Below are 25,311 nucleotides of genomic sequence, written 5' to 3'. Positions count from 1 at the left end.
CCAACACCCGCCGTATACCGGGAACACCTCCCAACACCCGCCGTATACCAGGAACACCCCACAAGATCTGCCGTATACTAGGAACACCCCACAAGACCTGCCTGTGAAGACCCGGGGTCTTCCATGGGGGTAACGCTACTCAGACCATACAGGGTGAGGGTAAAACAGCGCGGCAATACTTTATCAAAACCCAATCGGACAATAAACACATAGAACAGTCCCAGCAAATACCCAAGATGGTGCAAATTACACAGTCTCACCCTTCCTTCTCCGCCTGCCTGGGATAGAACAGCCGCGACTTTGGGACTTCCAGGGCCGACTACGTCAACCAGTGGCCCCTCACTTCTGGCAGGCCCCCACAGAGAGAAGGTAGCGGCAAGCTTAGGAAACTAAACGTCCATCGAGGTACAAGGCCAGGAGACCCGAGGATCTCAACCTGGCCTCTCCGAGAGTTTCCATGGGGCCACATGACCGGTGGGTCCCAGTCTGGCTGCTCCGAATGTCTCCATGGGTTCCAGGTGACTGGGGGGTCCCATCTGGCAACCCCAAACAACATATCCATGGGGCCAGGTGACTTCTTTGTCCCAACCTGGTTTTCCCAAATGTTTCCATGGTCTCTCTGATGGTTAATGGAGCAGATGCGTATCTCTCCAGTCAGGGTCGATACCCTTAGGCCGGAATCATGTAGAATCCAAATCTGTGTCTCTTTGGATGTCATGCAATCCTACTACTGTCCTGAAGGATGCCTCTCATTCTCCTTGTAAAGTATTTCTGATGCTCCTTGATTCTGTCTCCAGCACTACAGACATCCCTGTTTATATTTACATCTGTGTAAGGTCATCAGTCACAGGTAATGGGTTAGGGAGGGTATTACTCAAATGGCTCAGCTCTCATTGTTTGAGCTAATCTATTTACATAGTTGGTATCACAGGGGCTATTGTAAATCAACTTTCAGCTGACTTGTTTGTTACTATGCTAATTACATATTACACTAACATAGTTCACCTAACCAATAGGAGACAGCAATCAGGATTATACAAATACTGGTCTGTCCTTTAAAAATTCACAAAAATATAGAAGTCAGTTTAAACACAATAGTGTATTTCTCTTGGCTTAACTAATCTAATTGTCTGGCTAATTAAGATTTTAAGCTGTATCGTCACACTGTTGTATACCGGAAACACGCCACAAGACCCTCCCTATACAGGGAAGACCCCACAAGACCTGCCATATACAGGAAACTCCCCACAAGACCTGCTGTATACCGTAAACACCCCACAAGACCCACTGTATACTGGGAACACCCCACAAGACCCGCCATACACCGGGAACACCCCACAAGACCCGCCATATACCGAAAACACCCCACAAGACCTGCTGTATACCGGAAACACCCCACAAGACCCGCTGTATACCAGAAACACACCACAAGACCCGCCGTATACCAGGAACACCCCACAAGACCCGCCGTATACCGGGAACACCCCACAAGACCCGCTGTATACCGGGAACACCCCACAAGACCCGCTGTATACCGGAAACACACCACAAGACCCGCCATACACCGGAAACACCCCACAAGACCTGCTGTATACCGGAAACACCCCACAAGACCCGCCATATACCGGAAACACCCCACAAGACCCGCTGTATACCGGAAACGCACCACAAGACCCGCCATACACCGGAAACACCCCACAAGACCTGCTGTATACCGGAAACACCCCACAAGACCCGCTGTATACCGGAAACACACCACAAGACCCGCCATACACCGGAAACACCCCACAAGACCTGCTGTATACCGGGAACACCCCACAAGACCCGCCATATACCGGAAACACCCCACAAGACCCGCTGTATACCGGAAACACACCACAAGACCCGCCATACACCGGAAACACCCCACAAGACCTGCTGTATACCGGAAACACCCCACAAGACCCGCCGTATACTGGGAACACCCCACAAGACTCGCCGTATACTGGGAACAGCCCACAAGATCCGCTGTATACCGGAAACACCCCACAAGACCTGCCGTATACTGGGAACTCCCCACAAGACTTGCCGTATACCGGGAACACCCCACAAGACCCGCCGTATACCGGGAACACCCCACAAGACCCGCTGTATACCAGAAACATCCCACAAGACCCGCCATATACCGGAAATACCCCACAAGACCCGCCGTATACTGGAAATACCCCACAAGACCTGCCGTATACCGGAAACACCCCACAAGACCTGCCATATACCGGGAACACCCCACAAGACCCGCTGTATACCGGAAACACCCCACAAGACCCGCTGTATACCGGAAACACCCCACAAGACCCGCCGTATACCGGAAACACCCCCAGAAGACCACCTCTCTGCGGTGGGGTCCCCGTGTCCCTCGGCCCGCTCTTCGGTGGTGTCCCCCTGTTCCTCGGCCCGCTCTGTGGTGGGGTCCCCCTGTCCCTCGGTCCGCTCTGCGGTTGGGTCCCCCTGTCCCTCGGTCCGCTCTGCGGTTGAGTCCCCCTGTCCCTCGGTCTGCTCTGCGGTGGGGTCCCTCAGCCCGCTCTGCGGTGGGGTCCCCCTGTCCCTTGGCCCTCTCTGCGGTGGGGTCCCCCTGTCCCTCGGCCCTCTCTGCAGTGGGGTCCCCCTGTCCCTCGGCCTTCTCTGCGGTGGGGTCCCTCGGCCCTCTCTGCGGTGGGGTACCCCTGTCCCTTGGCCCTCGCTGCGGTGGGGTCCCCCTGTCCCTCGGCCCTCTCTGCGGTGGGGTCCCCCTGTCCCTTGGCCCTCTCTGCGGTGGGGTCCCTCGGCCCTCTCTGCGGTGGGGTCCCTCGGCCCTCTCTGCGGTGGGGTCCCCCTGTCCCTCGGCCCTCTCTGCGGTGGGGTCCCCCTGTCCCTCGGCCTTCTCTGCGGTGGGGTCCCTCTCCCTGCTCTGCGGTGGGGTCCCCCTGTCCCTCGGCCCTCTCTGCGGTGGGGTCCCCCTGTCCCTCGGCCTTCTCTGCGGTGGGGTCCCTCGGCCCTCTCTGCGGTGGGGTCCCCCTGTCCCTCGGCCTTCTCTGCGGTGGGGTCCCTCGGCCCTCTCTGCGGTGGGGTCCCCCTGTCCCTCGGCCTTCTCTGCGGTGGGGTCCCTCGGCCTGCTCTGCGGTGGGGTCCCCCTGTCCCTCGGCCTGCTCTGCGGTGGGGTCCCCCTGTCCCTCGGCCCGCTCTGCGGTGGCGTCCCTCGGCCCTCTCTGCGGTGGGGTCCCCCTATCCCTCGGCCCTCTTTCCGGTGGAGCTCCTGTCCTTCCACCTAGTAGCAGCTGGTGTTAGTGGTAGGTGATGGCAGTGTCTGGTGGGGGTAGTAGTTCTCCGCATATTGAGGTTTATTGTGACATTTCCTTTTGTGTTTTTTCTGTCTCCAGAAGTCGCCGGCGAAAAAGTTAAGTCACGCGATCAGTAAATCTTTTGGCTGCGTCCCCACGAGAGAACTGCCACATCCGGTGTTCCCGGAGCACCCCGAGAAACCGCTGGACCTCTCCCACATAGTGTGAGTACAGGACGTGGCACTGATAGCGGGGGGCTCTCGTTACCCCCCTCCTCCCCAGGTCAAGAGAATCCCACACTTTATATTACAGTGTAATTATATCCCAAGATGTGTTGTTTCCAGCTGTGTACTCAAAACGAGGAGTGTACAGGGTCCGAACAGCGAAATCACTGCAAGGAGCTGCCACAGTGCAGAAACCACTGTATGAGGAAGATACCCTGCACTGATCCTGCAGAGCTGCGCTCACTATTCTGCTGGTGTAGTCACTGTGTACATACATTACATTACTGATCCTGAGTTACATCCTGTATTATACCCCAGAGCTGCGCTCACTATTCTGCTGGTGCAGTCACTGTGTACATACATTACATTACTGATCCTGAGTTACATCCTGTATTATACTCCAGAGCTGCACTCACTATTCTGCTGGTGCAGTCACTGTGTACATACATTACATTACTGATCCTGAGTTACATCCTGTATTATACCCCAGAGCTGCACTCACTATTCTGCTGGTGCAGTCACTGTGTACATACATTACATTACTGATCCTGAGTTACCTCCTGTATTATACTCCAGAGCTGCACTCACTATTCTGCTGGTGCAGTCACTGTGTACATACATTACATTACTGATCCTGAGTTACATCCTGTATTATCCTCCAGAGCTGCACTCACTATTCTGCTGGTGCAGTCACTGTGTACATACATTACATTACTGATCCTGAGTTACATCCTGTATTATACTCCAGAGCTGCACTCACTATTCTGCTGGTGCAGTCACTGTGTACATAAATTACATTACTGATCCTGAGTTACATCCTGTATTATACTCCAGAGCTGCACTCACTATTCTGCTGGTGCAGTCACTGTGTACATACATTACATTACTGATCCTGAGTTACCTCCTGTATTATTCTCCAGAGCTGCGCTCACTATTCTGCTGGTGTAGTCACTGTGTACATACATTACATTGCTGATCCTGAGTTACATCCTGTATTATACTCCAGAGCTGCACTCACTATTCTGCTGGTGCAGTCACTGTGTACATACATTACATTACTGATCCTGAGTTGCATCCTGTATTATACTCCAGAGCTGCACTCACTATTCTGCTGGTGCAGTCACTGTGTACATACATTACATTACTGATCCGGAGTTACATCCTGTATTATACTCCAGAGCTGCACTCACTATTCTGCTGGTGCAGTCACTGTGTACATACATTACATTACTGATCCTGAGTTACATCCTGTGTTATACTCCAGAGCTGCACTCACTATTCTGCTGGTGCAGTCACTGTGTACATACATTACTGATCCTGAGTTACATCCTGTATTATACTCCAGAGCTGCACTCTCTATTCTGCTGGTGCAGTCACTGTGTACATACATTACATTACTGATCCTGAGTTACATCCTGTATTATACTCCAGAGCTGCACTCTCTATTCTGCTGGTGCAGTCACTGTGTACATACATTACTGATCCTGAGTTACATCCTGTATTATACTCCAGAGCTGCACTCACTATTCTGCTGGTGCAGTCACTGTGTACATCCATTACTGATCCTGAGTTACATCCTGTATTATACTCCAGAGCTGCACTCACTATTCTGCTGGTGCAGTCACTGTGTACTTACGTTACATTACTGATCCTGAGTTACATCCTGTATTATACTCCAGAGCTGCACTCACTATTCTGCTGGTGCAGTCACTGCGTACATACATTACATTACTGATCCTGAGTTACCTCCTGTATTATACCCCAGAGCTGCACTCACTATTCTGCTGGTGTAGTCACTGTGTACATACATTACATTACTGATCCTGAGTTACATCCTGTATTATACTCCAGAGCTGCACTCACTATTCTGCTGGTGCAGTCACTGTGTACATACATTACATTACTGATCCTGAGTTGCATCCTGTATTATACTCCAGAGCTGCACTCACTATTCTGCTGGTGCAGTCACTGTGTACATACATTACATTACTGATCCTGAGTTACATCCTGTATTATACTCCAGAGCTGCACTCACTATTCTGCTGGTGCAGTCACTGTGTACATACATTACATTACTGATCCTGAGTTACATCCTGTGTTATACTCCAGAGCTGCACTCACTATTCTGCTGGTGCAGTCACTGTGTACATACATTACTGATCCTGAGTTACATCCTGTATTATACTCCAGAGCTGCACTCTCTATTCTGCTGGTGCAGTCACTGTGTACATACATTACATTACTGATCCTGAGTTACATCCTGTATTATACTCCAGAGCTGCACTCTCTATTCTGCTGGTGCAGTCACTGTGTACATACATTACTGATCCTGAGTTACATCCTGTATTATACTCCAGAGCTGCACTCACTATTCTGCTGGTGCAGTCACTGTGTACATCCATTACTGATCCTGAGTTACATCCTGTATTATACCCCAGAGCTGCACTCACTATTCTGCTGGTGCAGTCACTGTGTACATACATTACATTACTGATCCTGAGTTACCTCCTGTATTATACCCCAGAGCTGCACTCACTATTCTGCTGGTGCAGTCACTGTGTACATACATTACATTACTGATCCTGAGTTACCTCCTGTATTATACTCCAGAGCTGCACTCACTATTCTGCTGGTGCAGTCACTGTGTACATACATTACATTACTGATCCTGAGTTACCTCCTGTATTATACCCCAGAGCTGCACTCACTATTCTGCTGGTGCAGTCACTGTGTACATACATTACATTACTGATCCTGAGTTACATCCTGTATTATACTCCAGAGCTGCACTCACTATTCTGCTGGTGCAGTCACTGTGTACATACATTACATTACTGATCCTGAGTTACCTCCTGTATTATACTCCAGAGCTGCACTCACTATTCTGCTGGTGCAGTCACTGTGTACATACATTACATTACTGATCCTGAGTTACCTCCTGTATTATACCCCAGAGCTGCACTCACTATTCTGCTGGTGCAGTCACTGTGTACATACATTACATTACTGATCCTGAGTTACATCCTGTATTATACTCCAGAGCTGCACTCACTATTCTGCTGGTGCAGTTACTGTGTACATACATTACATTACTGATCCTGAGTTACATCCTGTATTATACCCCAGAGCAGCACTCACTATTCTGCTGGTGGAGTCACTGTGTACATACATTACATTACTGATCCTGAGTTACATCCTGTATTATACTCCAGAGCTGCACTCACTATTCTGCTGGTGCAGTCACTGTGTACATACAATACATTACTGATCCCGAGTTACCTCCTGTATTATACTCCAGAGCTGCACTCACTATTCTGCTGGTGCAGTCACTGTGTACATACATTACATTACTGATCCTGAGTTACCTCCTGTATTATACTCCAGAGCTGCACTCACTATTCTGCTGGTGCAGTCACTGCGTACATACATTACATTACTGATCCTGAGTTACCTCCTGTATTATACCCCAGAGCTGCACTCACTATTCTTCTGGTGCAGTCACTGTGTACATACATTACATTACTGATCCTGAGTTACATCCTGTATTATACTCCAGAGCTGCACTCACTATTCTGCTGGTGCAGTCACTGTGTACATACATTACATTACTGATCCTGAGTTACATCCTGTATTATACCCCAGAGCTGCGCTCTCTATTCTGCTGGTGCAGTCGCTGTATACATATATTACATTACTGATCCTGAGTTACATCCTGTATTATACTCCAGAGCTGCGCTCACTATTCTGCTGGTGCAGTCGCTGTGTACATACATTACATTACTGATCCTTAGTTACATCCTGTATTATCCTCCAGAGCTGCGCTCACTATTCTGCTGGTGCAGTCGCTGTGTACATACATTACATTACTGATCCTGAGTTACATCCTGTGTTATACTCCAGAGCTGCACTCACTATTCTGCTGGTGCAGTCACTGTGTACTTACATTACATTACTGATCCTGAGTTACATCCTGTATTATACTCCAGAGCTGCACTCACTATTCTGCTGGTGCAGTCACTGTGTACATACATTACATTACTGATCCTGAGTTACATCCTGTATTATACTCCAGAGCTGCGCTCACTATTCTGCTGGTGCAGTCACTGTGTACATACATTACATTACTGATCCTGAGTTACCTCCTGTATTATACTCCAGAGCTGCACTCACTATTCTGCTGGTGCAGTCACTGTGTACATAAATTACATTACTGATCCTGAGTTACCTCCTGTATTATACCCCAGAGCTGCACTCACTATTCTGCTGGTACAGTCACTGTGTACATACATTACATTACTGATCCTGAGTTACATCCTGTATTATACTCCAGAGCTGCACTCACTATTCTGCTGGTGCAGTCACTGTGTACATACATTACATTACTGATCCTGAGTTACCTCCTGTATTATACTCCAGAGCTGCACTCACTATTCTGCTGGTGCAGTCACTGTGTACATACATTACATTACTGATCCTGAGTTACCTCCTGTATTATACCCCAGAGCTGCACTCACTATTCTGCTGGTGCAGTCACTGTGTACATACATTACATTACTGATCCTGAGTTACATCCTGTATTATACTCCAGAGCTGCACTCACTATTCTGCTGGTGCAGTCACTGTGTACATACATTACATTACTGATCCTGAGTTACATCCTGTATTATACCCCAGAGCAGCACTCACTATTCTGCTGGTGGAGTCACTGTGTACATACATTACATTACTGATCCTGAGTTACATCCTGTATTATACTCCAGAGCTGCACTCACTATTCTGCTGGTGCAGTCACTGTGTACATACAATACATTACTGATCCCGAGTTACCTCCTGTATTATACTCCAGAGCTGCACTCACTATTCTGCTGGTGCAGTCACTGCGTACATACATTACATTACTGATCCTGAGTTACCTCCTGTATTATACCCCAGAGCTGCACTCACTATTCTGCTGGTGCAGTCACTGTGTACATACATTACATTACTGATCCTGAGTTACATCCTGTATTATACTCCAGAGCTGCACTCACTATTCTGCTGGTGCAGTCACTGTGTACATACAATACATTACTGATCCCGAGTTACCTCCTGTATTATACTCCAGAGCTGCACTCACTATTCTGCTGGTGCAGTCACTGCGTACATACATTACATTACTGATCCTGAGTTACCTCCTGTATTATCCTCCAGAGCTGCACTCACTATTCTGCTGGTGCAGTCACTGTGTACATACATTACATTACTGATCCTGAGTTACATCCTCTATTATACTCCAGAGCTGCACTCACTATTCTGCTGGTGCAGTCACTGTGTACATACATTACATTACTGATCCTGAATTACATCCTCTATTATACTCCAGAGCTGCACTCACTATTCTGCTGGTACAGTCACTGTGTACATACATTACATTACTAATCCTGAGTTACATCCTGTATTATACTCCAGAGCTGCACTCACTATTCTGCTGGTGCAGTCACTGTGTACATACATTACATTACTAACCTTGAGTTACATCCTGTATTATACTCCAGAGCTGCACTCACTATTCTGCTGGTGCAGTCACTGTGTACATACATTACATTACTGATCCTGAGTTACATCCTCTATTATACTCCAGAGCTGCACTCACTATTCTGCTGGTGCAGTCACTGTGTACATACATTACATTACTGATCCAGAGTTACCTCCTGTATTATAATGCAGAGCTGCACTCACTATTCTGCTGGTGCAGTCACTGCGTACATAAATTACATTACTGATCCTGAGTTACCTCCTGTATTATACCCCAGAGCTGCACTCACTATTCTGCTGGTGCAGTCACTGTGTACATACATTATATTACTGATCCTGAGTTACATCCTGTATTATACCCCAGAGCTGCACTCACTATTCTGCTGGTGCAGTCACTGTGTACATACATTACATTACTGATCCTGAGTTACATCCTGTATTATACTCCAGAGCTGCACTCACTATTCTGCTGGTGGAGTCACTGTGTACATAAATTACATTACTGATCCTGAGTTACATCCTGTATTATACCCCAGAGCTGCACTCACTATTCTGCTGGTGCAGTCACTGTGTACGTACATTACATTACTGATCCTGAGTTACCTCCTGTATTATACTCCAGAGCTGCACTCACTATTCTGCTGGTGCAGTCACTGTGTACGTACATTACTTTACTGATCCTGAGTTACATCCTGTATTATACCCCAGAGCTGCACTCACTATTCTGCTGGTGCAGTCACTGTGTACATACGTTACATTACTAATCCTGAGTTACATCCTGTATTATACCCCAGAGCTGCACTCACTATTCTGCTGGTGGAGTCACTGTGTGCATACATTACATTACTGATCCTGAGTTACATCCTCTATTATACTCCAGAGCTGCACTCACTATTCTGCTGGTGCAGTCACTGTGTACATACATTACATTACTGATCCTGAGTTACATCCTGTATTATACTCCAGAGCTGCACTCACTATTCTGCTGGTGCAGTCACTGTGTACATACATTACATTACTGATCCTGAGTTACATCCTGTATTATACTCCAGAGCTGCACTCACTATTCTCCTGGTGCAGTCACTGTGTACATATATTACATTACTGATCCAGAGTTACCTCCTGTATTATACTCCAGAGCTGCACTCACTATTCTGCTGGTGCAGTCACTGTGTACATACATTACATTACTGATCCTGAGTTACCTCCTGTATTATACTCCAGAGCTGCACTCACTATTCTGCTGGTGCAGTCACTGCGTACATAAATTACATTACTGATCCTGAGTTACCTCCTGTATTATACCCCAGAGCTGCACTCACTATTCTGCTGGTGCAGTCACTGTGTACATACATTATATTACTGATCCTGAGTTACATCCTGTATTATACTCCAGAGCTGCACTCACTATTCTGCTGGTGGAGTCACTGTGTACATAAATTACATTACTGATCCTGAGTTACTTCCTGTATTATACCCCAGAGCTGCACTCACTATTCTGCTGGTGCAGTCACTGTGTACGTACATTACATTACTGATCCTGAGTTACCTCCTGTATTATACTCCAGAGCTGCACTCACTATTCTGCTGGTGCAGTCACTGTGTACGTACATTACTTTACTGATCCTGAGTTACATCCTGTATTATACTCCAGAGCTGCACTCACTATTCTGCTGGTGGAGTCACTGTGTGCATACATTACATTACTGATCCTGAGTTACATCCTGTATTATACTCCAGAGCTGCACTCACTATTCTGCTGGTGCAGTCACTGTGTACATACATTACATTACTGATCCCGAGTTACATCCTGTATTATACTCCAGAGCTGCACTCACTATTCTGCTGGTGCAGTCACTGTGTACATACATTACATTACTGATCCTGAGTTACATCCTGTATTATACTCCAGAGCTGCACTCACTATTCTGCTGGTGCAGTCACTGTGTACATACATTACATTACTGATCCTGAGTTACATCCTGTATTATACCCCAGAGCTGCACTCACTATTCTGCTGGTGCAGTCACTGTGTACATACATTACATTACTGATCCTGAGTTACATCCTGTATTATACTCCAGAGCTGCACTCACTATTCTGCTGGTGCAGTCACTGTGCACATACATTACATTACTGATCCTGAGTTACCTCCTGTATTATACTCCAGAGCTGCACTCACTATTCTGCTGGTGCAGTCACTGTGTACATACATTACATTACTGATCCTGAGTTACCTCCTGTATTATACTCCAGAGCTGCACTCACTATTCTGCTGGTGCAGTCACTGTGTACATACATTACATTACTGATCCTGAGTTACCTTCTGTATTATACTCCAGAGCTGCACTCACTATTCTGCTGGTGCAGTCACTGAGTACATACATTACACTACTGATCCCGAGTTATATCCTGTATTATACTCCAGAGCAGCACTCACTATTCTGCTGGTGCAGTCACTGTGTACATACATTACATTACTGATCCTGAGTTACATCCTGTATTAAACTCCAGAGCTGCACTCACTATTCTGCTGGTGCAGTCACTGTGTTCATACATTACATTACTGATCCTGAGTTACATCCTGTATTATACTCCAGAGCTGCACTCACTATTCTGCTGGTGCAGTCACTGTGTACATACATTACATTACTGATCCTGAGTTACCTCCTGTATTATACTCCAGAGCTGCACTCACTATTCTGCTGGTGCAGTCACTGTGTACATACATTACATTACTGATCCTGAGTTACCTTCTGTATTATACTCCAGAGCTGCACTCACTATTCTGCTGGTGCAGTCACTGAGTACATACATTACACTACTGATCCCGAGTTATATCCTGTATTATACTCCAGAGGAGCACTCACTATTCTGCTGGTGCAGTCACTGTGTACATACATTACACTACCGATCCTGAGTTACCTCCTGTATTATACTCCAGAGCTGCAATCACTATTCTGCTGGTGCAGTCACTGTGTTCATACATTACATTACTGATCCTGAGTTACATCCTGTATTATACTCCAGAGCTGCACTCACTATTCTGCTGGTGCAGTCACTGTGTACATACATTACATTACTGATCCTGAGTTACATCCTGTATTATACTCCAGAGCTGCGCTCACTATTCTGCTGGTGCAGTCACTGTGTACATACATTACATTACTGATCCTGAGTTACATACTGTTTTATGCCCCAGAGCAGCACTCACTATTTTGCTGGTGCAGTCACTGTGCACATACATTACATTACTGATCCTGAGTTACCTCCTGTATTATACTCCAGAGCTGCACTCACTATTCTGCTGGTGCAGTCACTGTGTACATACATTACATTACTGATCCTGAGTTACATCCTGTATTATACTCCAGAGCTGCACTCACTATTCTGCTGGTGCAGTCACTGTGTACATACATTACATTACTGATCCTGAGTTACCTCCTGTATTATACTCCAGAGCTGCACTCACTATTCTGCTGGTGCAGTCACTGTATACATACATTACATTACTGATCCTGAGTTACATCCTGTATTATACCCCAGAGCAGCACTCACTATTCTGCTGGTGCAGTCACTGTGCACATACATTACATTACTGATCCTGAGTTACATCCTGTATTATACTCCAGAGCTGCACTCACTATTCTGCTGGTGCAGTCACTGTGTACATACATTACATTACTGATCCTGAGTTACATCCTGTATTATACCCCAGAGCTGCACTCACTATTCTGCTGGTGCAGTCACTGTGTACATACATTACTGATCCTGAGTTACATCCTGTATTATACTCCAGAGCTGCACTCACTATTCTGCTGGTGCAGTCACTGTATACATACATTACATTACTTATCCTGAGTTACATCCTGTATTATACTCCAGAGCTGCACTCACTATTCTGCTGGTGCAGTCACTGTGTACATACATTACATTACTGATCCTGAGTTACCTCCTGTATTATACTCCAGAGCTGCACTCACTATTATGCTGGTGCAGTCACTGTGTACATACATTACATTACTGATCCTGAGTTACCTCCTGTATTATACTCCAGAGCTGCTCTCACTATTCTGCTGGTGCAGTCACTGTGTACATACATTACATTACTGATCCTGAGTTACCTCCTGTATTATACTCCAGAGCTGCACTCACTATTATGCTGGTGCAGTCACTGTGTACATACATTACATTACTGATCCTGAGTTACCTCCTGTATTATACTCCAGAGCTGCTCTCACTATTCTGCTGGTGCAGTCACTGTGTACATACATTACATTACTGATCCTGAGTTACATCCTGTATTATACTCCAGAGCTGCACTCACTATTCTGCTGGTGCAGTCACTGTGTACATATATTACATTACTGATCCTGAGTTACCTCCTGTATTATACTCCAGAGCTGCACTCACTATTCTGCTGGTGCAGTCACTGTGTACATACATTACATTACTGATCCTGAGTTACCTCCTGTATTATACTCCAGAGCTGCACTCACTATTCTGCTGGTGCAGTCACTGTGTACATACATTACATTACTGATCCTGAGTTACCTCCTGTATTATACTCCAGAGCTGCACTCACTATTCTGCTGGTGCAGTCACTGAGTACATACATTACACTACTGATCCCGAGTTATATCCTGTATTATACTCCAGAGCAGCACTCACTATTCTGCTGGTGCAGTCACTGTGTACATACATTACACTACCGATCCTGAGTTACCTCCTGTATTATACTCCAGAGCTGCAATCACTATTCTGCTGGTGCAGTCACTGTGTTCATACATTACATTACTGATCCTGAGTTACATCCTGTATTATACTCCAGAGCTGCACTCACTATTCTGCTGGTGCAGTCACTGTGTACATACATTACATTACTGATCCTGAGTTACATCCTGTATTATACTCCAGAGCTGCGCTCACTATTCTGCTGGTGCAGTCACTGTGTACATACATTACATTACTGATCCTGAGTTACCTCCTGTATTATACTCCAGAGCTGCACTCACTATTCTGCTGGTGCAGTCACTGTGTACATACATTACATTACTGATCCTGAGTTACCTCCTGTATTATACTCCAGAGCTGCACTCACTATTCTGCTGGTGCAGTCACTGAGTACATACATTACACTACTGATCCCGAGTTATATCCTGTATTATACTCCAGAGCAGCACTCACTATTCTGCTGGTGCAGTCACTGTGTACATACATTACACTACCGATCCTGAGTTACCTCCTGTATTATACTCCAGAGCTGCAATCACTATTCTGCTGGTGCAGTCACTGTGTTCATACATTACATTACTGATCCTGAGTTACATCCTGTATTATACTCCAGAGCTGCACTCACTATTCTGCTGGTGCAGTCACTGTGTACATACATTACATTACTGATCCTGAGTTACATCCTGTATTATACTCCAGAGCTGCGCTCACTATTCTGCTGGTGCAGTCACTGTGTACATACATTACATTACTGATCCTGAGTTACATACTGTTTTATGCCCCAGAGCAGCACTCACTATTTTGCTGGTGCAGTCACTGTGCACATACATTACATTACTGATTCTGAGTTACATCCTGTATTATACTCCAGAGCTGCACTCACTATTCTGCTGGTGCAGTCACTGTGTACATACATTACATTACTGATCCTGAGTTACATCCTGTATTATACTCCAGAGCTGCACTCACTATTCTGCTGGTGCAGTCACTGTGTACATACATTACATTACTGATCCTGAGTTACATCCTCTATTATACTCCAGAGCTGCACTCACTATTCTGCTGGTGCAGTCACTGTGTACATATATTACATTACTGATCCTGAGTTACCTCCTGCATTATACTCCAGAGCTGCACTCACTATTCTGCTGGTGCAGTCACTGTGTACATACATTACATTACTGATCCTGAGTTACATCCTGTATTATACCCCAGAGCTCCGCTCACTATTCTGCTGGTGCAGTCACTGTGTACATACATTACATTACTGATCCTGAGTTACATCCTGTATTATACTCCAGAGCTGCGCTCACTATTCTGCTGGTGCAGTCACTGTGTACATACATTACATTACTGATCCTGAGTTACCTCCTGTATTATACTCCAGAGCTGCACTCACTATTCTGCTGGTGCAGTCACTGTGTACATACATTACATTACTGATCCTGAGTTACATCCTGTATTATACTCCAGAGCTGCACTCACTATTCTGCTGGTGCAGTCACTGTGTACATACATTACATTACTGATCCTGAGTTACATCCTGTATTATACTCCAGAGCTGCACTCACTATTCTGCTGGTGCAGTCACTGTGTACATACATTACATTACTGATCCTGAGTTACCTCCTGTATTATACTCCAGAGCTGCACTCACTATTCTGCTGGTGCAGTCACTGTGTACATACATTACATTACTGATCCTGAGTTACATCCTCTATTATACTCCAGAGCTGCACTCACTATTCTGCTGGTGCAGTCACTGTGTACATACATTACATTACTGATCCTGAGTTACATCCTGTATTATACTCCAGAGCTGCACTCACTATTCTGCTGGTGCAGTCACTGTGTACATACATTACATTACTGATCCTGAGTTACATCCTGTATTATACTCCAGAGCTGCACTCACTATTCTGCTGGTGCAGTCACTGTGTACATATATTACATTACTGATCCTGAGTTACCTCCTGTATTATACTCCAGAGCTGCACTCACTATTCTGCTGGTGCAGTCACTGTGTACATACATTACATTACTGATCCTGAGTTACCTCCTGTATTATACTCCAGAGCTGCACTCACTATTCTGCTGGTGCAGTCACTGTGTACATACATTACATTACTGATCCTGAGTTACATCCCGTATTATACCCCAGAGCTGCACTCACTATTCTGCTGGTGCAGTCACTGTGTACATACATTACATTACTGATCCTGAGTTACATCCTATATTATACTCCAGAGCTGCACTCACTATTCTGCTCTGCAGTATATACAGTCTGCCCCTCCGGGTCAGTGCAGGTTGAGCTTGGTGCTGCCATGTTGGTGGACGTGGGGTTAGGGGGTCTGTAGGGGCTACGTGCGGTCGCTCTGCCCCCGGTGCTCAGTGGTGTGGCGGCTGGTTTGGATGGATGATTATAAATGCTGCTCTGGTCTGGCGGGTGCAGGTATAATGGACGGCTTATAATACCCAGCGCTCTCATTATCCGCCTGCGTTATGATCAGTGTGATTACCACAGAACATCTGCGTCTCCTGACGAGCCGCTCACATCCCGGCCCATAATAACGGAGCAGTGCGGCGTCTCCTCGCTTGCTGGAGCAGCGGCTCCGGCTCATCATCCCTCATCTGTGGGGTCAGGATAGAACAGCGCGCACCTCATATCTGCCGCCTGGAGGCATCCATTATCCCTCATCTGTGGGGTCAGGATAGAGCAGCGCGCACCTCATATCTGCCGCCTGGAGGCATCCATTATCCCTCATCTGTGGGGTCAGGATAGAGCAGCGCGCACCTCATATCTGCCGCCTGGAGGCATCCATTATCCCTCATCTGTGGGGTCAGGATAGAGCAGCGCGCACCTCATATCTGCCGCCTGGAGGCATCCATTATCCCTCATCTGTGGGGTCAGGATAGAGCAGCGCGCACCTCATATCTGCCGCCTGGAGGCATCCATTATCCCTCATCTGTGGGGTCAGGATAGAGCAGCGCGCACCTCATATCTGCCGCCTGGAGGCGTCCATTATCCCTCATCTGTGGGGTCAGGATTGAACAGCGCGCACCTCATATCTGCCGCCTGGAGGCATCCATTATCCCTCATCTGTGGGGTCAGGATAGAACAGCGCGCACCTCATATCTGCCGCCTGGAGGCATCCATTATCCCTCATCTGTGGGGTCAGGATAGAACAGCGCGCACCTCATATCTGCCGCCTGGAGGCATCCATCATCCCTCATCTGTGGGGTCAGGATAGAACAGCGCGCACCTCATATCTGCCGCCTGGAGGCATCCATTATCCCTCATCTGTGGGGTCAGGATAGAGCAGCGCGCACCTCATATCTGCCGCCTGGAGGCATCCATTATCCCTCATCTGTGGGGTCAGGATAGAACAGCGCGCACCTCATATCTGCCGCCTGGAGGCATCCATTATCCCTCATCTGTGGGGTCAGGATAGAACAGCGCGCACCTCATATCTGCCGCCTGGAGGCATCCATTATCCCTCATCTGTGGAGTCAGGATAGAACAGCGCGCACCTCATATCTGCCGCCTGGAGGCATCCATTATCCCTCATCTATGGGGTCAGGATAGAGCAGCGCGCACCTCATATCTGCCGCCTGGAGGCATCCATTATCCCTCATCTGTGGGGTCAGGATAGAGCAGCGCGCACCTCATATCTGCCGCCTGGAGGCATCCATTATCCCTCATCTGTGGGGTCAGGATAGAGCAGCGCGCACCTCATATCTGCCGCCTGGAGGCATCCATTATCCCTCATCTGTGGGGTCAGGATAGAGCAGCGCGCACCTCATATCTGCCGCCTGGAGGCGTCCATTATCCCTCATCTGTGGGGTCAGGATTGAACAGCACGCACCTCATATCTGCCGCCTGGAGGCATCCATTATCCCTCATCTGTGGGGTCAGGATAGAACAGCGCGCACCTCATATCTGCCGCCTGGAGGCATCCATTATCCCTCATCTGTGGGGTCAGGATAGAACAGCGCGCACCTCATATCTGCCGCCTGGAGGCATCCATTATCCCTCATCTGTGGGGTCAGGATAGAGCAGCGCGCACCTCATATCTGCCGCCTGGAGGCATCCATTATCCCTCATCTGTGGGGTCAGGATAGAGCAGCGCGCACCTCATATCTGCCGCCTGGAGGCATCCATTATCCCTCATCTGTGGGGTCAGGATAGAACAGCGCGCACCTCATATCTGCCGCCTGGAGGCATCCATTATCCCTCATCTGTGGGGTCAGGATAGAACAGCGCGCACCTCATACCTGCCGCCTGGAGGCATCCATTATCCCTCATCTGTGGGGTCAGGATAGAGCAGCGCGCACCTCATATCTGCCGCCTGGAGGCATCCATTATCCCTCATCTGTGGGGTCAGGATAGAGCAGCGCGCACCTCATATCTGCCGCCTGGAGGCATCCATTATCCCTCATCTGTGGGGTCAGGATAGAGCAGCGCGCACCTCATATCTGCCGCCTGGAGGCATCCATTATCCCTCATCTGTGGGGTCAGGATAGAACAGCGCGCACCTCATATCTGCCGCCTGGAGACATCCATCATCCCTCATCTGTGGGGTCAGGATAGAACAGCGCGCACCTCATATCTGCCGCCTGGAGGCATCCATTATCCCTCATCTGTGGGGTCAGGATAGATCAGCGCGCACCTCATATCTGCCGCCTGGAGGCATCCATCATCCCTCATCTGTGGGGTCAGGATAGAGCAGCGCGCACCTCATATCTGCCGCCTGGAGGCATCCATTATCCCTCATCTGTGGGGTCAGGATAGAGCAGCGCGCACCTCATATCTGCCGCCTGGAGGCATCCATTATCCCTCATCTGTGGGGTCAGGATAGAGCAGCGCGCACCTCATATCTGCCGCCTGGAGGCATCCATCATCCCTCATCTGTGGGGTCAGGATAGAGCAGCGCGCACCTCATATCTGCCGCCTGGAGGCATCCATTATCCCTCATCTGTGGGGTCAGGATAGAGCAGCGCGCACCTCATATCTGCCGCCTGGAGGCATCCATTATCCCTCATCTGTGGGGTCAGGATAGAGCAGCGCTCACCTCATATCTGCCGCCTGGAGGCATCCATTATCCCTCATCTGTGGGGTCAGGATAGATCAGCGCGCACCTCATATCTGCCGCCTGGAGGCATCCATTAGCCCTCATCTGTGGGGTCAGGATAGATCAGCGCGCACCTCATATCTGCCGCCTGGAGGCATCCATTATCCCTCATCTGTGGGGTCAGGATAGAGCAGCGCGCACCTCATATATGCCGCCTGGAGGCATCCATCATCCCTCATCTGTGGGGTCAGGATAGAGCAGCGCGCACCTCATATCTGCCGCCTGGAGGCATCCATTATCCCTCATCTGTGGGGTCAGGATAGAGCAGCGCGCACCTCATATCTGCCGCCTGGAGGCATCCATTATCCCTCATCTGTGGGGTCAGGATAGATCAGCGCGCACCTCATATCTGCCGCCTGGAGGCATCCATCATCCCTCATCTGTGGGGTCAGGATAGAGCAGCGCGCACCTCATATCTGCCGCCTGGAGGCATCCATCATCCCTCATCTGTGGGGTCAGGATAGATCAGCGCGCACCTCATATCTGCCGCCTGGAGGCATCCATCATCCCTCATCTGTGGGGTCAGGATAGAGCAGCGCGCACCTCATATCTGCCGCCTGGAGGCATCCATTATCCCTCATCTGTGGGGTCAGGATAGAGCAGCGCGCACCTCATATCTGCCGCCTGGAGGCATCCATTATCCCTCATCTGTGGGGTCAGGATTGAACAGCGCGCACCTCATATCTGCCGCCTGGAGGCATCCATCATCCCTCATCTGTGGGGTCAGGATAGAGCAGCGCGCACCTCATATCTGCCGCCTGGAGGCATCCATCATCCCTCATCTGTGGGGTCAGGATAGATCAGCGCGCACCTCATATCTGCCGCCTGGAGGCATCCATTATCCCTCATCTGTGGGGTCAGGATAGAACAGCGCGCACCTCATATCTGCCGCCTGGAGGCATCCATTATCCCTCATCTGTCGGGTCAGGATAGAACAGCGCGCACCTCATATCTGCCGCCTGGAGGCATCCATTATCCCTCATCTGTGGGGTCAGGATAGAGCAGCGCGCACCTCATATCTGCCGCCTGGAGGCATCCATTATCCCTCATCTGTGGGGTCAGGATTGAACAGCGCGCACCTCATATCTGCCGCCTGGAGGCATCCATCATCCCTCATCTGTGGGGTCAGGATAGAGCAGCGCGCACCTCATATCTGCCGCCTGGAGGCATCCATTATCCCTCATCTGTGGGGTCAGGATAGAGCAGCGCGCACCTCATATCTGCCGCCTGGAGGCATCCATTATCCCTCATCTGTGGGGTCAGGATTGAACAGCGCGCACCTCATATCTGCCGCCTGGAGGCATCCATCATCCCTCATCTGTGGGGTCAGGATAGAGCAGCGCGCACCTCATATCTGCCGCCTGGAGGCATCCATCATCCCTCATCTGTGGGGTCAGGATAGATCAGCGCGCACCTCATATCTGCCGCCTGGAGGCATCCATTATCCCTCATCTGTGGGGTCAGGATAGAACAGCGCGCACCTCATATCTGCCGCCTGGAGGCATCCATTATCCCTCATCTGTGGGGTCAGGATAGAACAGCGCGCACCTCATACCTGCCGCCTGGAGGCATCCATTATCCCTCATCTGTGGGGTCAGGATAGAGCAGCGCGCACCTCATATCTGCCGCCTGGAGGCATCCATTATCCCTCATCTGTGGGGTCAGGATAGAACAGCGCGCACCTCATATCTGCCGCCTGGAGGCATCCATCATCCCTCATCTGTGGGGTCAGGATAGAACAGCGCGCACCTCATATCTGCCGCCTGGAGGCATCCGTGTGGGTAAGAAGAGCTCACAAGTCTAAAAGTGACCCCTGAAGTGTCACCATCATCATCATCAGTGCCATCTATAAGATGCGGTCTCAGAGGCTGTATGGACAGAACATGAAAGAGACGTGATGAGCATAGGAAGCCGAACGTAGAGGGCATAAGAAGGGTCAGTAATGGGCATAGGATGGGGGCAGTAAGGCATAAGAAGGGGACGGTAATGGGCATAAGCTGGGGGCTGTAATAGGCATAAGATGGGGGCTGTAATAGGCATAAGAAGGGTCAGTAATGGGCATAGGATGGGGGCAGTAATGGGTATAAGAAGGGGACGGTAATGGGCAAAGGATGGGGGCTGTAATGGGTATAAGAAGGGGACGGTAATGGGCATAAGATGGGGGCTGTAATGGGTATAAGAAGGGGACGGTAATGGGCATAAGATGGGGGCTGTAATGGGTATAAGAAGGGGACGGTAATGGGCATAAGATGGGGGCTGTAATGGGTATAAGAAGGGGACGGTAATGGGCATAAGATGGGGGCTGTAATGGGCATAAGAAGGGGACGGTAATGGGCATAAGATGGGGGCTGTAATGGGTATAAGAAGGGGACGGTAATGGGCATAAGATGGGGGCTGTAATAGGCATAAGAAGGGGACGGTAATGGGTATAAGATGGGGGCTGTAATGGGTATAAGAAGGGGATGGTAACGGGCATAAGATGGGGGCTGTAATGGGCATAAGAAGGGGACGGTAATGGGCATAAGATGGGGGCTGTAATGGGTATAAGAAGGGGACGGTAATGGGCATAAGATGGGGGCTGTAATGGGTATAAGAAGGGGACAGTAATGGGCATAAGATGGGGGCTGTAATGGGTATAAGAAGGGGACGGTAATGGGCATAAGATGGGGGCTGTAATGGGCATAAGAAGGGGAAGGGTAATGGCCAAAAGATGGGGGCTGTAATAGGCATAGGATGGGGGCTGTAATAGGCATAAGATGGGGGCTGTAATAGGCATAAGAAGGTGACGGTAATGGGCACTGGATGGGGGCTGTAATGGGCACAGGATGGGGGCTGTAATGGGCACAGGATGGGGGCTGTAATGGGCATAGGATGCAGGGCTGTGGAGTCGGTAAGCCAAACCTCCGACTCCTGAATTTCCATGACACCGACACCCTCATACACCGACCCCCCTTATACACCGACCCCCCTCATACCCCGACCCCCCTCATACCCCGACCCCCTCATACACCGACCCCCTCATACTTGGCTCATGTGTAAGTGATGAATTTCCCGCAGCACAGATTCATCTCAGTAAAGTCCAGACCCTGAGATCAGGAATAGGACGGACATTTATAGGACATTTCATAACTTTCCCAAATTCTTATTTCATAACTTTCCCAAACTGCATTGAACGACTGCACCCAATTTATTATATTTTAGGAGTCGGATTCGGTCCATTTTATACCGACTCCACCAAAATGGGCTCCGGCTCCTCCTCCACGACTCCGACTCCACAGCCCTGTTTCCATCCCCTGACATCATAACCTTTTGAAAATCTCAGCTATCAGGACCCCTCTCATTAATTGTTGGATGGAACCTCTGTTTCCACACCGTCGCAGGTTGTATGTGTAGATGTTAATGACGGGGGTCCTCCTGTGAATAGTGGGGTCGTCGGCCCATCTGTCTTCTAAGTATAGATGGTAGGTTGTTCACGACCCGTCAGACTCTCGTCAGTCTATCATTAGTGACTCGCCGCACACGTGGACCATCGGCAGGACCGGATTTGTTGACCTTGACCTATTTGTAGATAATCTGGCAGATTCCCTTGTACATATAGACCCCTATGGGACCCCCAGCACAGTGCCATATACGCACCTATATACAGCAGATCCCAGTCCAACCCCTAATAATCTATTGCAGAAAAAATGCCTCCCCACAGTGTAACACGCCGGGAGCATTATGGAGGGTTTAGTGTTGGCCAGTGGAAGAATTGTGAGGGCAGCGTTGTTTGTGACTGGATTAGCACAAGGTACATGAAGCCGTGGGCGCACAAACTTACTATTCCTGCTTCCACTGTTACGTTGTAATTTATGGCCGGCCGGTCAGTGACCAGCGGAGAGATAAGACCATCCCTGTATATGGCGGTCACAGTAAACATCAGCGGGAGACACTACACGGCTTGTAGCACCTAGCGGCCAAGTGATGCCCCTTCCCTAACAAACCTCTGTCTAAGGGCGCTGGGACTTCTGCTGTGATCTGGGAGGGGGCGCTGCCTGGTATTGTGGGGTCAGGGTGAGTAGGATATCGCTTACACATTGCACCAGATCCGCTCCTGTCACCAGTGCTCCGCACAACACCCTGAGCCCCCATCACGTGCTGCAGTAAGAGGACGGGCGTCTGTAAAATATTACCTGAGCCGGGAGACTTTGACTGGAGGCGTCACACCGACCGTGGAGGAAACCATGAGACGGGGACGTGAGACGGGGCGAGACCTCCGAGGAGGAAGAGACAGCCGGCCACACGTCACTCATTGTGTCCTGTGCTCATGGGGTTAATTCAAAGTCTGGAGGTATAATCTCTATATACAGTGTGTGTGATGATGAGCGTCTCTATATACAGTGTGTGATGACGAGCGTCTCTATATACAGTGTGTGTGATGACGAGCGTCTCTATATACAGTGTGTGTGATGACGAGCGTCTCTATATACAGTGTGTGTGATGACGAGCGTCTCTATATACAGTGTGTGTGATGACGAGCGTCTCTATATACAGTGTGTGTGATGACGAGCGTCTATATACAGTGTGTGTGATGACGAGCGTCTCTATATACAGTGTGTGTGATGACGAGCGTCTCTATATACAGTGTGTGTGATGACGAGCGTCTCTATATACAGTGTGTGTGATGACGAGCGTCTCTATATACAGTGTGTGTGATGACGAGCGTCTCTATATACAGTGTGTGTGATGACGAGCGTCTCTATATACAGTGTGTGTGATGACGAGCGTCTCTATATACAGTGTGTGTGATGACGAGCGTCTCTATATACAGTGTGTGTGATGACGAGCGTCTCTATATACAGTGTGTGTGATGACGAGCGTCTCTATATACAGTGTGTGTGATGACGAGAGTCTCTATATACAGTGTCTGTGATGGCAAGCGCCTCTATATACAGTGTGTGTGATGGCAAGCCCCTCTATATACAGTGTGTGATGACGAGCGTCTCTATATACAGTGTGTGTGATGACGAGCGTCTCTATATACAGTGTGTGTGATGACGAGAGTCTCTATATACAGTGTCTGTGATGGCAAGCGCCTCTATATACAGTGTGTGTGATGGCAAGCGCCTCTATATACAGTGTGTGTGATGACGAGCGTCTCTATATACAGTGTGTGTGATGGCGAGCGTCTATATACAGTGTGTGTGATGACGAGCGTCTATATACAGTGTGTGTGATGACGAGCGTCTATATACAGTGTGTGTGATGACGAGCGTCTCTATATACAGTGTGTGTGATGACGAGCGTCTATATATACAGTGTGTGTGATGATGAGCGTCTCTATATACAGTGTGTGTGATGACGAGCGTCTCTATATACAGTGTGTGTGATGACGAGAGTCTCTATATACAGTGTGTGTGATGGCGAGCGTCTCTATATACAGTATGTGTGATGACGAGAGTCTCTATATACAGTGTGTGTGATGACGAGAGTCTCTATATACAGTGTGTGTGATGACGAACGTCTCTATATACAGTGTGTGTGATGACGAACGTCTCTATATACAGTGTGTGATGACGAGCGTCTCTATATACAGTGTGTGTGATGACGAGCGTCTCTATATACAGTGTGTGTGATGACGAGCGTCTCTATATACAGTGTGTGATGACGAGCGTCTCTATATACAGTGTGTGTGATGACGAGCGTCTCTATATACAGTGTGTGTGATGACGAGCGTCTCTATATACAGTGTGTGTGATGACGAGCGTCTCTATATACAGTGTGTGTGATGACGAGCGTCTCTATATACAGTGTGTGTGATGACGAGCATCTCTATATACAGTGTGTGTGATGACGAGCGTCTCTATATACAGTGTGTGTGATGGCAAGCGCCTCTATATACAGTGTGTGTGATGGCAAGCGCCTCTATATACAGTGTGTGTGATGGCAAGCGCCTCTATATACAGTGTGTGTGATGACGAGCGTCTCTATATGCAGTGTGTGTGATGACGAGCGTCTCTATATACAGTGTGTGATGACGAGCGTCTCTATATACAGTCTGTGTGATGATGAGTCTCTATATACAGTGTGTGTGATGACGAGCGTCTCTATATACAGTGTGTGTGATGACGAGCGTCTCTATATACACTGTGTGTGATGACGAGAGTCTCTATATACAGTGTGAGTCTCTATATACAGTGTGTGTGATGACGAGCGTCTCTATATACAGTGTGTGTGATGACGAGCGTCTCTATATACAGTGTGTGATGACGAGCGTCTCTATATACAGTCTGTGTGATGATGAGTCTCTATATACAGTGTGTGTGATGACGAGCGTCTCTATATACAGTCTGTGTGATGACGAGCGTCTCTATATACACTGTGTGTGATGGCGAGCGTCTCTATATACAGTGTGAGTCTCTATATACAGTG

At 48.6% G+C, this 25,311-nt stretch overlaps 1 protein-coding gene across 8 annotated transcripts in view; it reads left to right on the top strand.

The window, feature by feature from the left end:
• DTNB (dystrobrevin beta) overlaps positions 1 to 25,311 on the top strand; it is a 113,641-nt gene that overhangs the window by 37,881 nt on the left and 50,449 nt on the right. For all 8 annotated transcript variants that reach the window (XR_012318331.1, XR_012318330.1, XM_073673663.1 and 5 more), the window contains exon 9: positions 3,396 to 3,520. Coding sequence is in view for 6 of the 8 variants with exons in the window: in XM_073673663.1 (XP_073529764.1) it covers positions 3,396 to 3,520 (125 nt within the window). In the remaining 2 variants the exon portion in view is untranslated. The remainder of the gene's footprint in view (positions 1 to 3,395; positions 3,521 to 25,311) is intronic.

This window comes from Phyllobates terribilis, unplaced genomic scaffold (genome assembly GCF_046119375.1).
Source record: "Phyllobates terribilis strain yellow unplaced genomic scaffold, ASM4611937v1 Scaffold_3__8_contigs__length_932513732, whole genome shotgun sequence".
Taxonomy (NCBI): domain Eukaryota; kingdom Metazoa; phylum Chordata; class Amphibia; order Anura; family Dendrobatidae; genus Phyllobates; species Phyllobates terribilis.
The sequence above is the reverse complement of the archived record's forward strand: the minus strand, read 5'-3'. Positions and strand labels throughout refer to the sequence as shown.